Consider the following 16,090-nt stretch of genomic DNA (forward strand, 5'->3'; position numbering starts at 1 on the left):
TTTCTGTTCACTTAATTATGATTTTTTTTTCTGTATCCGAGAAGGGACCTTTTACACCCCTCTCGGACTTCGTTAAATTTATTGATGTTTATTTAAATTTTATATATTATTTTACTTTTGTTTCCTTTTAAATAAATTTTACCTTATTAACTTTCCCAATGTGATATTAGTTATACATTTTTTAGTGATATTTTGTCTGTGTTATTAGTTGCACGTTTTAGTTTTTTAATATTTTAGTTTTTAACTTAGGTTTAGTTCTTTATGTTTCCCGGTATCCGAGTTGGGGGCCTTTACACCTCATTTTAACATTTTTAAACTCTTTTTATTTTTAGTTAAATTTTACTTTTTTAATTTTACGCTTATTTTTTATTTTATTTTTGCGACTGCGATATTACTTTAAAGCGTTTTTAAAAATAATTTTTTAGCTGTGGTATTAGTTGTAAGTTTTTATTTTATTTTTTAGTTTTAAGATAGTTTTTTTTTACAATTTATTTTCTTTTATAAAATTTTATTCCGGGCGATGATAACGCCAAAGCGTTTTTCGCCCACCAAAAACACATAAAAAAATTTCAGATATAAAAACTGAACTCTAAAAATCTGTGTTGTAAATAATGTGTTGTATGCCCAATTTCAGTCTTTACTTTCTTAATGGTTTTTATTGAGGGTAAATTCATCATCTGAAAAAAAATTATTTAAATTAATTATCTACATAATCACTTTTAGACCATAAGAGTAGTATTTGTATCTAAAGTCTACATATAGAGTACATTTCTTTTGCATAAAATGTAGACTTTACTGCGTTGTAGAATTAGTCTATAGCGTAGTGTAGTCTTTGCTTCAGAAGACTATCGCCTGACACTTCAGGGCATGATTCAGTCATACACCTTTATGAAATCAAAATAATGTTATGAAAACAGATATAAAAACAACTGTAGCTGTAGTAACAACGTAGTTATAGTATTACAAGTCTTGAGAAAAACAGACTTAGTAGAAATTTCCTGAAAACTGATCAAAAAATAAAGATGTAGAAATTATATTTCGTAAGATTTCTGAATAAATCTCACCATTTGATCTTCTATACCACACTCCTACAAGGTATTCAGTATACCTCTAAATCAAGCCAATCTTCATTGTAATATAATTTCTCTAGGCCAAAGAAAATGGGAATGAAGTGTTGGTGCAAAAGGGAAGCTTTCTGTTTACCTGATTTGAAAGCGGTTAGATGATCCATTGCTCAACTAACTGATGAATGAGAAGGAAGATCCTCTTTGTTGGATCCATCTCATATGATATCAAAGGGTTTTTGTTTGATGTCAAACAAAAAAAATACGTTAATGGGTGGATTCATTGTTTGAGGAATTGAAGGATGTATAATTGAGGAATTGAAACAAGCATGGCACTTGCTAAGGTGTTAAAAGCAATGACTAGTGAAAAAACGATGCAACTAAAACCACTGATACTGAAGAAAGTAATGGCAGAAAGTCAGTAATTACATAACCTATCTTTGGCTTTTACCTCAAGATAGGGCAAGCCAATAATGAAAGTTGCAACTATGGGAACCCCATGTTAGAAACAACACCTAAACTGAGAACACCCGAAATGAAAAAAATCTCTTTCCAGAAGGTTTCTTCAGTACTGTAAGGATACAAATGAGAAGGATCATCCGTTAATTGTATTCTTCTATATCTCATTCAGTTAGCTTGACGAGTTCAAGTAAACACACTGCGCGTACGAGTGAACAGGCGGCCAATTCACAAGCATCTCCTGTAAATCCTGATACATTTAAAAGAAAACTATGCGACGTTAATACTCAGTAACTACGCGCTATTATATTTTAAATTATTATATATATTTTAAATTTAAATAAATTATGACATTTATTTGAGTTTTTTAAGAGTTATACAATTGTCTATTGTCTACAAACAGTAAAATTTCAGTAATTATGTTAGATTAAATTTCTGTGGTAATAAACAAATAATAAATTCAATTCAGCTTTCGTCATCTGATTGCGAGAAATCCGTAGTGCGGTCAATATTAAGAGATGCAACGGAGGCTAAATTTGTTTTCTATTATATTATCCGATTCCCAATAATTGGTTCGATAGTACTCCTCAGATGTTTTGTTCAATTTTTCCATTCCTGCTGGCCTGTTTTGTAGATGGAGGAGAAATTTTTAACATCAGATATCTTAAAAGCAGTATTTTTTGATGCTATTAACTTTTGATTTGTTCCCAAATTAACTCAATCGTGTTGAGTTCATAAATGGTAATCGAAGCACAGTGTTGCCACTGGATCTTGTTAACTTATCGATTTTTATCTTTTTTTTATCTTTATTACATGAAAATACAGAGAGCTACATTTTCTTGGAAAAAAATAACTGTAGTTTTCCATTGCTTTCATATATATATATATATTTTGCTATCAAAAGTTCCATTTCTATGCTTATTAGTAGATGATTTTAATAGCCATCATAACCTGGAGCTCTGCTTTCTGTTCTGTTCAGGCAGGGCTGCCGAGACCTTTTGAGCAATGTGTGCGTTGCACGCAGGCGGCCAATTTTTTGTAATTTATTGAAAGATATTTTAAAAAACTATTTAATTTATTTTCATTATGTGTATTTTTGTATTTTACTCTTACAGAAAGAAATCAATCATCACATTTTTATCTGCTGCCCACTTAATAACTATTATTGTTTAGTCTGAACGACGTTTAGACAAAAATAAAAACGTTTAGTAAACGTAAACTAAAATTCTTACTGTTGAGTGTTAATGCAAACATTTTTTATTCACATAGAGAACTAGAACTGTAACACTTGATACTATGGTAATAATGAGTCTAATTGGCTGTCGGCCTTTTGTTTATTAATCTCTAGTAAAATTTTAAAAATATTTTTTACTTTAACCCCGTTACCTTATTAAAACTATTAGTTTTAATTTTATTGTTATCTTTTTGTAGTAAAATTATATCTGAACTTCGAAAATAAAAATTTCAAATACGTATGTTTAATTTAAAAAGTTACTACTCTTGTTATGCATAATTACGAACTTGATTCAGTTTATATTTTCAATGTTTAATTTAGTATTTACGGTTTTTAATTTAATGTTTAATGTTTTGATAAAACCAAATCCTAAAGTGTCTAGTAATTCAGTGATAACAGGTTTTCATTTTGTTTTGAAATTAGTTACTATCAATAAACGGTTTTAAAAACATCTCTATATTTCAAAATTCCCCTATAACTTTCAAAAAATGTCTGATAGAAAAACGAAACGCCCATCTGGTGCCCAATATCGACAACAGAAACAACGAAAAGTTGAAAAACAAAAACAATTAAAAGGATCGTTATATAAATTCTTTTATAACGTCTAATAATACTGAAAGCGAAAATAAGGATTTATGATAGTGCAAATGTAGTGACTAGTGCTGATATATTTGTTATTTCAACATCTGAAGGAAAACAAGCCGATGAAAATAATGAGTTTCCTGCAAAAAAAATTTTTAAGAAAGAGGATCAAGATTTAACACAACAAATTAGTTCAATCGAAAAAGAAACTTTTGGCAGTCAGGACAATATACAATTTGAATTAATGTCAAATGATCCTGGTAAATGGCCGGAAAAATTAAATGTTCAAGATATTCAGTTCTTAGCTCAAAATTATCCACAAAATATTAGAATATAAAATTTCCACATATACAGATGGAAATTTTCTCCATTTTATTATTAGCGATGATTACCTAACGGTGAAAAAGTACACCGCTAGTGGCTTCTGTCTTCCGAATCACTTAATTCCGTTTTTGCGGTCGATGACGGTTGTACGAAGAAAAATTTAATAAGGACGATATAAAAAAAAAATTAAAATTATAGATAAAAAAAATTAATAAGGACGAAAGGAGTGAAAGATTGAGATTATATTTCTTTAATTCTTAAAAGACACAAATATAATGCAGGTCGCATTAAAAGCGTTAAAAAAATTTAGGAATTATTACCGGCTCTTCAAAGTAAAACAACAATACATAGCAAAGATTGTATGAGATTGAAAAACAACACTGGCGTTCCGTTATAGAACGAATTATTTTAGTAATTAAGTATCTGTCCCGACAATACCTTGCTTTTAGAGGATCTTCAAAGCGTCTATTTGATACTGAAAAAAGAACAATGGTAACTTTTTACAATTAATACAAACAATTTCAAAATTCGATACGGTTGTGATAGAACATCTTGACCTCGAGGGGAACACACCCACCGAGTAACGGGGCCATCCGTTTCGTCAACTCCTCCGTACCTAGCCATTAGGGACTTTACCGGAGTTAATCTTCATAGCATCAAGACATATTTCAACTGGCCGTTATCAAGAGTCCACCGATGCGGATGCCACAAGCGACATTCACCTTCGTCGAATTCAGCATTCTAATTATAAAAATCTACCACACTAAACTGGATCCAAAATTCAAAATTAAATAATTTTATTAATAGCCACTGAAATAGAAACTAAAATACTTGAAACGGCATGAAAATCAAAATATTTTTCTATAATATTAGACTGTACTCCAGACGTGTCTCACACTAAACAAATAACAATTATTATTCGGTTTGTTTCTTGTACAGTCCCAGTAGAAATACATGAATATTTTAGAGGTTTTTGTCCCATAACAGACACAACTAGACAAGGACTTTGTAACTTTGTAATTAAAAAAGTTGAAGACCTAATACTGGACATATAAGATTTAAGAGAGCAAGGTTATGACTGCTCAAACATGAAAAGAAAAAGGAATGGTCTTAAAAAAAAAATCAGATTTAAATCCTAGAGCGTTTTTTGTATTCTGTTCTGCCAATGGCTAGTGGCGAACGTTCATTTTCAAAATTGAAATTAATAAAAAAATTACTTACGATCAACAATGTTGCAAGAAAGACTATCAGCACTAGCAATGTTCTCAGTCAAACACCAGATAAGTGAATCACTTGATTTAGAATTGCTTATAAAGAAATTTGCATTGCTTAAAGAAGAAAGAATGTCTTTTAAACATTTAAACTTCATCTAGTAATTTCTTAGTGAATTGTACTTTATTACTAGCTTTTTTTTTATAAACCTTTGTATAGTTAAAATGTTTTTTTAGAAAAGCTTTGTTTTAAACATTAATATTTTTTTCAAAGAGCAATATTTAGAACATTTATTTATAATCTATTAATACCTACACGTATACGTACATACATATTATATATGAAAAACCTCACAATAACATTAGGTAAGCATTTTCCTCATTTTGTTAAACCATCAATCTTTAAAGGATTATATTTATCACTGGACAATTATAAAAAAATTTTTTTTAATAGGGGCGACATTTTTATTTTTGCATTTAGGTGGCCACAACCCTCATGGCAGCCCTGTGTTCAGGTAATTATAGTTGAGATAATAAAACTATTTATTTTAGATCTATGATCATAGATCTATAGATTTAGATCTATGTCTTCTTAGTGATGATATATCCACTCCTCTCATTTGTAAGGTAAACATCAGTGCCTTCTTTTGCAGTCTTGGTGTCTACACTCACTCATCTTCAATGGTCTACTATTACTGATTTTTATCACTAGTTATCTTTTAAATAGGATAAAGTTAAGAAAGTTTTATACCAGATTTATTGTGAAAAATCTAAAATGAAATTTGGTCTGAAAATTTTTTTAATTTTTGGTGTGAATTTAAAAGAGTTTGTAAAACTTGTTGAATGAATAGGTTGTAAGAATAGGCTGTTGCCAATTCATATAATACTGTGTACAAATTACATTCTTTGTAAATAATAATGCTGCAATAATTATTTAGTTAATGTAAAAAACTTTTAAATTGATTATGGTGTACTTAATTGTGGGTGAAGGTAATAAAAACTTTATAACCTTAAAAGCTTTTGTAGCCTGAGACTGAGTCTGAGCTTGTTTTTGCTTTAAAAGCCTATTATAAGAGCTAAAATTGTTTTTCAGATTAAAAAACTTTTATATTAAAAAAAATATTAGTTATAAATATTAGAAATCAAACCATCCACCGCTGTTTTTTTAAACAGTTCATAAAAAATATCTCTAGGGCCAAATAAAAAAACTAGTCTATTACTTTCTTTTTTAACATTTTTAATACAGTTTTTGAATGCAGATGAACTCAACATAATGATAAATTTTGTAGACTTCACCTCACCATTTCTGTAGTCAACAATCTTTTTCAATTAAATTCAAAAAAAGAATTTTATTCTAATATATACTACATTAATATTCATTTTTTCATGATAATAACAAACACATTATAACCACATATAACATTAATTTTATGTCAATAAAAAATTATGTAAGTATCTAAGATGTAGCTATATTATTAAACTGATGTAACATCTGAAGCAATTTATCCTGTATCACAAATTTTACTTTGTGATGGTTATAACATTTACTATACTGCAACATGATGCTGGTCAAAATAAACTAAAATTGCATTTAGTCATGGGCCACCTACATAAAAATAATTGACTTAATTTTGTGATCCTACAATAAAAATCCAATGTGTGGTTTTTATAAATTCTTAATTAAGGCTTAATATTTTTTAAGCTGAGGAATGCATAGTTTGCAAATTAAGTTACTATTGTTGGTATTCTACTAATGAATCTTTAAAAGAAATTTTCGATCTTTGTCATTAAGCATAGACTAAGCATCTTTACAGATTAAGCAACAGAAAAGTGCCAACAAACCTGTTAATACAATCTAGTAAACAAACTAGGTGATAGCAAAGTTACTAGTAATTGTCATGGATAAAAGCTATATTTGAACAAATAATATCCATGGGAGTTTAACAAAATTATCAATATAAAGTGATGTCAGAGCATGAAGGATTTGTATTTTTTTAACCTCATGAATCAAACGAACATTTATTTAAAGAAAAATACTAAATTATTTTGTATTTTTCCATAGATTCTTGGCTGAACTTATGAACTTCTCACCCATTACTTTTTACTAATCTTTGAACATTACATACTTTGTTCAACATTCATCATCAATTGTAAATCAATCTATAAAGTAAAGAAAAGTCTGTCTTCCATGGAAAGTTTTCCCTTTATACTTTCTTCTACTTTCAAATTTACAATTCCTAAATGCCTTAAAATATAAAACCTTGTTCTTTATTGAAGATTCTGCTGCAAACATTTTTTCTTCATCTGTCAAACCATTTTACTGCAAACTTGTTGGTTTTTTCATCAAAAAAATTAAACCCATCTAATTTTCAAAATATCTCTTCTTTATATTTTTCATTTTCTAGCTCAAAACATTATAATATATTAAAACACTTCGAAAATAGATATTTAAAAAAATAAGATACTTCATATTTTCCTGTTAGATTTCTTGTTTTGTGTAGGACACAAGTAACACAGTTGTTTTGAATGAACACTAGATAAAAACCATTCCTCTAGAAGTATATGGAGTGAAGAAGTACACATATCACAGATAAATGATTTAGGAAATCTATACATGAATGGAAAGAATAAGATGGAGAAAAAAGTCATGGAAAATGTGTAGTAAAAGAAGTTTGGGAAACAGACCTTTTTAGAAGTTTTTCCATGTGTAAAAAAATAGCCACATAAATGAAAGGTAGAACATATAAGGCAGGTAAGTACTTTGATATAAGAAAAAATTATCAATGAATCATTTTCATGTTAAACGAAAAAAATGAAATAATGTAAAACTAAACCAGAAAATACAGACAAATTTTGGTCATTATACTTTATGACAGAGTATCTACCCAGTAATTTTTGTTCTGTTGTGCAATTACTGACTCCATGATCTATACTATTCTCAATTTACAAATTTCATCAATTACACTCATTTAATAAAACCAAGGCTCATCATGTACTCACAATGGCATGCCATGAAATATCTATCATTTTTGCATAGAGTTGATTCAGGTTTGTTCAGTAGTGTTTCAACACTTAGTACTATGCTTATATACCATTTTTTTTGACAGTATGATTTACATCCATTCTTTTAAGGAGTATGTTTGTTAGTCATGTCAATGGAAAATTATTATATTAGATTGCAAATTGTGATAGAAAATTTAAGAATAAGCTGAACAAATAAACCATCTGAAAGAGTTGTGAGTTGTTTTATTCTAATATATACTGCATTAATATTAATTTTTTGATGATAATAACAAGCACATTATAACCACATATAACATTAATCTTACATCAATATAAAATTAAGTAAATATCTAAGGTGTAGCTGTGTTAAACTGATGTAACATCTGAAGCAATTTATCATGCAAAAATATAGTGTTTTGTTACCAGGATACAAAATAATGTCATCACGTATAATGTGCAATGTGATGCTGCTCGTGTTAAAATGATGCATGAGCAGTATTCATTCTCTTTTAATTAATTCTATTCTATTGAAAAATAATTCTATTGAAAAATTTCTTGAATATAAATGATCTATGATTTCAGATTTTATTCGCATTTCTAATAAATAAAAGTCTAGCTAAAACTGTTGCTTGCTTGATAAACTTCATAACCAAAGATTACGCTGGTGACTGCTGTGGTGGATATTGGTTTTTTAGTCTAGTTTTTAGACCCAAATATTTGGGTGTTTTCACATCACTACAGAAACAAAAGAGTAGCAATATTTACATAAAATCAGTAAAGGGGCAAAACAAAAAGTCATCAGCTTTGTACTTTAGAACAAGAAGCGAATTCTGCTGTTGGAGTGATGTTTCATACCACAAAAACAAAAATGGTGTATGATGATGATGATAAAAAATTTGAATTGTATAATGATGATAAAAAAATAATCTTGTGTTAGGCCATTACTTAATGGCAGTTGAATGTTGTATTCAGCAAACTTGATGCAGAATATGATCTAGATGAGAACTACAGTCAAGTGCACGTAACAAGCAAAGCATTGATACCATTTGTTCTCTTCAAAAATATTGTACAGGTAAGCAGTTCAATGACAATAACAATATGCTAATGCAGGAGGTTAAAATATGACTTATTTCAAGACTGATGAAATTTACAAGGAGGGATAGATATGCTAAAATATTACAGATATCTTGATTGTGGAAAAACATGGAACATATTTCTAGTGCATTAAAGTGTAGTTTCTAGATGCATCTTTTATTATGAAAAAATTAAATTATAATAAGATTATCAGAAGTAAGTAAGAAAAAAAAAGTAATACCTTCAAACTGTAGTGGTCTGGTTTATCAGTAATAATCTTTTTAACATATTTCCAAGCTTTTATTGTATCATTCAAATTGAAGAAATAATATGAAGCTATATGTGCTATTGCAGAATAATAACTATCCTGTTGTAAGAATTTTTGTACTATATTTTCTAAGTCCGGAAGAGGATTGTACTCTTTTGGATTCTCTAAGTATTTTAGTTTAACAAAATCAATACCAGCAGTAAGCATCCCTCTGTTATAAGCTTTTTCAATAAATTGAATAGCCTCTTTCAGCCTCTTAAATTCAACAAAACAGACACACAATAAATAGACTGAATATATACATATTTAAATTATTAATAATACATATTCTTAATTATACATATCTGTTTATAATTAAACAGAAAATTCATGCGAACAGCTTTAATTCTTATTTATGTTAAGAAGTCCTCATGATTTAGCTGTTTCTCATTTTACAGAAAGAGCAGTAAATAAGCCAAAAGGTAAAGTCATGGAGTGTTTCTGCCACTTGAATAATTTTTTTTACATTTTAAGAGGAAATTAGGAAATCTGGTTTTACTCAATAGTTACACTCCAATCATTAGGTTTATTTTACAGCCATTGAACAGGAAACAGAGTCCTGGTCATACACTGGCAACGCTCCATCAAATTATTTTTTATATGACTTTATAGGCCCCATCAATGCCCTCATTAGCCACAGAAAACTACTTTCACAGGAACTAAAATTTTTGTCATGGGCAAGGAAAAGAACAGATTATAAAAGGATGACCTATCCATAGAGGAATCAAAGTATGAGAAAATAACTCCACTAAGATGACAATGCAGTGAATTGTTCAGGTAGGGTAGAAGTTGCCAATCCCATTCATAACTCTTGGGTGGTTGGAAAATTTTTATCAAGGTGAGAGCAGCACTATACTGATCAATATCCTGACCATATAGGGGAAGACATCCTCCACTAGCCCCTCCATCCCGAGCCCTTATGGGCTTTACCCATATTCCAATTTGCCTCAGCCACCGATGCGAATGCGACGAGTGACATTCCCATCGATGTACTTCTATTTAATGAACTCAAAACAAAACACATCTCTCTGAGTCTTAAGCAAGACTGAAAGGACCTAACTTAACAAAGGAATTGAACTACTTGCCCGTAGAAGGTAAAAAGTGAGTTCAACACACAACATGAAACATGAAAATATTACACAGAACAATAATAAAACAAAGGACAAGAAGAACAACAAAAACATAATTTATAAAATAAAACATCAACAAAAACAGAATACAAGAGAAATCTAAGCAGAGCTCTAGATCCCCTCAGCAATCCTTTCCTTTGCTAAGTACATTATAAAACTCTCCACTATTGCCCATTCGGCCTGGATCCTTCAGTTTACACAGAGATCCAAAGCCAACCCAATAAGATCAAGACGACAGATGGTCTCTGTACACATTAACTTGTACTTCGAACACTCATAAACAACATGGTAAGTGTTGTCCAGTAGTCCACATTGAGGACACATCCCAGGATCTATCAGGCCGAATTTCTTCAGTCTGTCCCTAAAAGCACCGTGGCCCGAAAGAAATTGCATCACATATTTATTAGGGTGCACCCAAGAGGTGTCCCCAAACCAACAACATTTGGAGAGAGATCATGTGTATAATGCCCACCACTTGTCTCATCTCATCTGGTATGCCATAAGGCATTACCATGTTCAATTTCTCTAACTTTATCCGAAGTCAACTCACCAGACTTCTTAACAATATATCGCTGCTGCTTCTCACACGCAATCAAGTCTATCAGTTTCACGCCTGCAATCACCAAAACTGCCTCCTGTGAAATAGTATGGTAGCCACCCATTACCGTTAACAATATTCCTTCAGAAATTAAAGCCATCTCAAACTTAATAAAGTCACTTGAGACGCTTATGAGGAGTTTGTGATTTTTGGGTTTATAATTTTTGAAGGTTAGAAGTTACAGTTATTTAAGAGTAATATGGAGATGCATTCTCTGTTTTGATGATGACTAAGGATAATGGATAAGCACTGGTTTTTTCTATATATGAATAACATGAGATGACATCTCAGTTCTCAATATAGATGTGTAACTCATAATGAATGGTATAGCAGCATTTTAATCTGCATCATGTACCCTGTTTTCCCTATTCTGTAACCATACTTCACCCTCCCCCACCACAAGATACAGGCTATTTATATTATTTAACATGGGGTTGATGCCTTAAACTGAAGGTTACCAAGTATAGTGTCTATGAAGAGGTATTCAGAACCAGATTTGAGAAATGAAAATTCTGTTTTTTTTTTCAACAAAAGTTTTTGTTAAGTGATTTTAAATTTATATAACAAAACATAAAAATTTACAGCTCAGCTTTTTGTCAGTGTGAAAATGTATGCCCATTAAAAAAATATTGTTCATTCAATAAACATTCCTTAACATTTTCTTTTGAACTTTGAACCAAAGGTGAAAACCTTTGGTTAGTGTTAATGTTTCAAATAATATTGTTTCAGTCAGGAATGATCACTTTTGAGGGTGAAATCTAATAGATTTTTTTTAAAAATCTGACAAGTGATTATGTTAAGTAACTTTAAGTATTTAACTTAAACTTTATTACTATTTAACTTTAATACTGATTGATAGTTTGTCAGCCGATATTGTGCCCAATAGTTATTTGGAAGGAAATGCATGTCTTCATATTTAGTTGTTCAGCTGAATGAAAGTACATATGTAACAAAATGATTTTAGTCTTTTATATTTCAAAATGCTTAAAAGAAAAATACTTGCAAAATTTAATATTCATAACATATAAATAAAAAAGTATTTAATTGCTAAAAATATTTATAACATTTTATAGCATGTTGGTAGAAATGCACTGAAATTAGCACGATCAATATCTGAAGCAAATGACTAGAAGCAAATAACAGTTAGTATAATAGGACTTAGTACAATTCCTCCCAAGAAAGGAGAACCCAAATAATTCCTATGATGTCCCGAAATTGAAAGATGTTAAATGAATCGGAAACAATTGTCTATTAAAAAAAATCCAAGACTTTTTGCATACTTTTGAAAAGAAATGGACAGCATCACTATAAATTACTGTTATATCAGTTTTTGTTTTCAACCATGTAGTTGTCTCATTTTTGGAAATTGTAAGATGGGGTAAAATATCTGTCTCATTTAAATAAGTCCAACTTAAATCTGAAGGATAATGTCATACTCATACAATTTGAAGACAAGATCAAGGTATTAATTAATGAAAAGGTTAGAATTAGAGCAGTGCTTCAAGAGGTGATTGAAGTAATTCCCTCACTTTTGGACCTTCATAATTGATGCATTTCTTTTCTTTCATTTGAGATGAAAAAATTGCCTATGATTTCATTTAAGATGAAAATCTGAAAAAAATTGTCTATAAATATGTTACAATTAATTTAATTAAATTTCATTGTATTGTCTAAATTTAGTATCAGCCCACACGTTCATATAACCTATTTTCTATGTACCAAGAGGTACTACAACTTTTCATATATATATATATATATATATATATATATATATTCAGTTTTCAGTTCAAATTTAAAAAATAAACAAAAATATTTTATTGAACAACCATGCAGATAGTGTTAATTTTTTTGAAAATTCGTATGTAATAATGATTCTAAAAAATATGATGTGGACACCACATGACTTCCTTGCTCGCCTATTAAATTACATATACACATTTATAAAAATACATAAAATATTATTTCACTAATAACTTCTGATTTTTTAAATATTTTTTTCGTTATTATTATTGAATTATTACTTATCGTAAATTTTTTTTTTACAATCAGAGGTTAATAATTATTAATAAATCAATATATTTAAATTTAAAAAAAGTATATATATATATATATATATATTTTAAGTATATATTTAAACCGAAAAAAATAAACAAGAAGAAAATGTTGCAAACAAAGAAAGAATAAAAAGATTAAGAGAGAATGATGAATATAAAGAAAGAGAAAATTTGAAAACTAGAGAACGTGTACACAAATTAAGATCAGAAGGATTACACCAAACCAAAGAGAGATTAAATGATTGGCAACAAAAAACAAATAAACGAAATGATGATCAAAATCGACTTATGGAGAATATTGTCCGACAATATCAAAGTAGTAATGAACTAAAAAGATAAGAATTTTTTTGCAATTTATAAAATATTGGGCATGTATGCCTAGCATACATTCTAATAATTCTAGCGTACATTCTCATACATGCCCAGTATTATATATTTTTCTAAAATTTCAAGTTACTACTGCTAATCGTTTTTGAGTTATGCGAGATACATACGTACATATATACAGACGTCACCCAGAAACTAGTCAAAATGGATTCAGGGTTGGTTCAAATGGATATTTCCGTTGAAATCTGGAAACCGAAATTATTCGCGATCACAATACTTCCTTTATTTCGTGCAAGGAAGTAAAAATGAGTATTTTTCAAAATATTGTTTTCAGTTAATATATCAATCATTTTATATACTCATTTTTTTTTTATATAATCATTTTATATGTTGTTCTTGTGAGGGTCGCATATACACAAATGTAATAATGCCTATTAAATTACTTATATACATTTTTAAAAGTACATAAAACATTTTATTTCACTAATAACTTCTGATTTTCTTATATATATATATATATATATATATATATATATATATAATCGTTATTATTGAATAATTAATAACTGTAAAACTTTTTTTACAATCACAGGTTAATAATTATTAATAAATCTATATATTTAAATTGAATAAAAAGGTGATGAAGTCTTATTCGAATCGATGTATCTTCCCTTTAAGATGCAAATATTTCATTAATTAAAATTCTATTTGGCTATAATTCTGGAACCAATGAAGATAAGTACCACTTATGATATATCGTTGAAAAGTTCTCAATGAGAGCTTGTTACTGCAGTTAAGAAAAAGTCCAAAATCCAAATATTTTGGGATTTTCGGCTTTTTTGGGCACTTTGGGTTCAGTCGATTGCAATCAAAAAGGAAAATGCACAATAGATGTTCTGGAACAGTCCTAAATCCAAAATTTCAACTTACTACTACTAATCTTTTTTTAAGTTATGCGAGATACATATGTACGTACAGACATCATGCCGAAACTAGTTAAAATGAATTCAGGGATGGTCCAAATGGATATTCCCGTTGAAATCTGGAAACCAAAATTTTTCGCGATCACAGTACTTCCTTTACTTTGTGCAAGGAAATAAAAATGAGTATTTTTCAAAATATTGTTTTCAGTTAAAACAATTATATATTTTATGAAGACATTTGTTTATAAAAACACTAATTTGATGCAATCAATTTTGGGGAACGTAAATCAAGAAATTAGTTCATCACGGTTCAACAATGAAGGTTACATTTACCTTTTGATGAGCAACTGTGCATTTGATATTTTATTGGATGTTACAATTAAGTATTCTATTGGAAATTTATTTTTACTTCTTATTTTTACAAAGTTACCAGAGATTAATGGTAATATTAGTATATTGGTTCAAAGGAAAATGTGATAGGAAGTAAAGGTTATCTCCTAAAACAATCAATTTTAAACGGATATTTTTTCAATCAAACGAGTAAAGATATTAACTATTTTCAATTTCCAGTAATGTTAAAATTCTAAAGAAAGTGAAGAAATGATAAAACTTACTCTTAGCAACTTTAGGAAATATCAATCGCAAAGAATAATTTATACTTACGTTGGTAAACCGGAAATAAATAAGACCAGCAAAATGATTTATCATTGAATTATTCGGGGCCAATTCAACTGCTTTTTGAATAGTTTTAATGACTAAAGGTACTTTTTTTAACGGAAAAGGCAATTTTGAAATTCCAAAAGCACAACGTCCTAGCAGCCGAGGATTATCTTGGTGTAGCTCAATCAAATGTCTGAAAATAAAAATGTTAACAGCCACTAATGAATGCAACCAACTTTGCTACATTACACGAAGCGAATTAAAAACAATCAAATCAGTAGTTCTATAAGTATTGCGCATTATCTGGTCGCAATTGTACAACCACATTGAATTTTTTTTGGTTAATCAATCAATTTTTGGTTAAGCAATCAATTCATTTTAATAACATATCCTTAGCGTTAACTTAAAAAAGAAATGGTTGTAGGCCTACATTTTCATACGCTGAAACTTTATGTCAGGAGTAAATCCATCAAATTTATTTACAGTAAAGATACGAAGAGCTATAATGTATTCAGTTAGCTTGTAGAGTGAAGAATAAGCAAACATTGCGTTTGTGTTAATAATTTCGGAATTTTGTGCTGAGTCACGTTCCTTATAATAGTGCTGGTTCACAAAGCGACCGTATGTATATATAACACAATAATCATTACTTATTAGTCACCGTATAATTAATTAGTCATGTGTAGTATTCATGTAATCAAACTTTTATAAATTTATAATATCAATTCTATTAAAACCCCTGATCTTTTCATAAGATCCCTCTTTTGTTCCCGTGTTCAATTTTGAGATGTTTGTGAATCGGCTGCTTGAGCACTCGTACGCGCATTTTGTTTACTTGAACTCTATAAACTAACTGAATTTGGTATAGATATTATTTGTCTAAGAAAAGAAGGTATGAGGCATCAGCCTCCATTACCGTTAGGTATATGATTACTATTAAATAACGTTTTTAAAAAACAGGGCACATTAAAAAAAATTTAAATACCGAACTAAACTGCAATAATGTTGTACAAAATATGATCGTAAATCTTTTATGTATATTGGAAATTTAACGTTTCGACGTTAAAATTTAAAATTCGTTAAATTGGTTGAACCTAACCATTAAAAATCTATTTATAAACTTTGTTAAAAAACCGGTGA

At 29.2% G+C, this 16,090-nt stretch overlaps 1 protein-coding gene across 1 annotated transcript; it reads right to left on the reverse strand.

The window, feature by feature from the left end:
- Positions 1 to 449: 449 nt before the first annotated feature.
- On the reverse strand, positions 450 to 15,429 carry LOC142318095 (uncharacterized). The gene is made up of 3 exons (XM_075354624.1): positions 14,954 to 15,429; positions 9,193 to 9,474; positions 450 to 677 (listed from the first exon to the last, which is right to left on the reverse strand). Exons 1-3 carry the CDS (start codon positions 14,996 to 14,998, stop codon positions 570 to 572), a joined length of 435 nt encoding a protein of 144 aa, XP_075210739.1. The 5' UTR covers positions 14,999 to 15,429; the 3' UTR covers positions 450 to 569.
- Between the last annotated feature and the right edge of the window lie 661 nt (positions 15,430 to 16,090).

Source organism: Lycorma delicatula, chromosome 1, assembly GCF_047948215.1.
Source record: "Lycorma delicatula isolate Av1 chromosome 1, ASM4794821v1, whole genome shotgun sequence".
In the NCBI taxonomy this organism is placed as follows: Eukaryota; Metazoa; Arthropoda; class Insecta; order Hemiptera; family Fulgoridae; genus Lycorma; species Lycorma delicatula.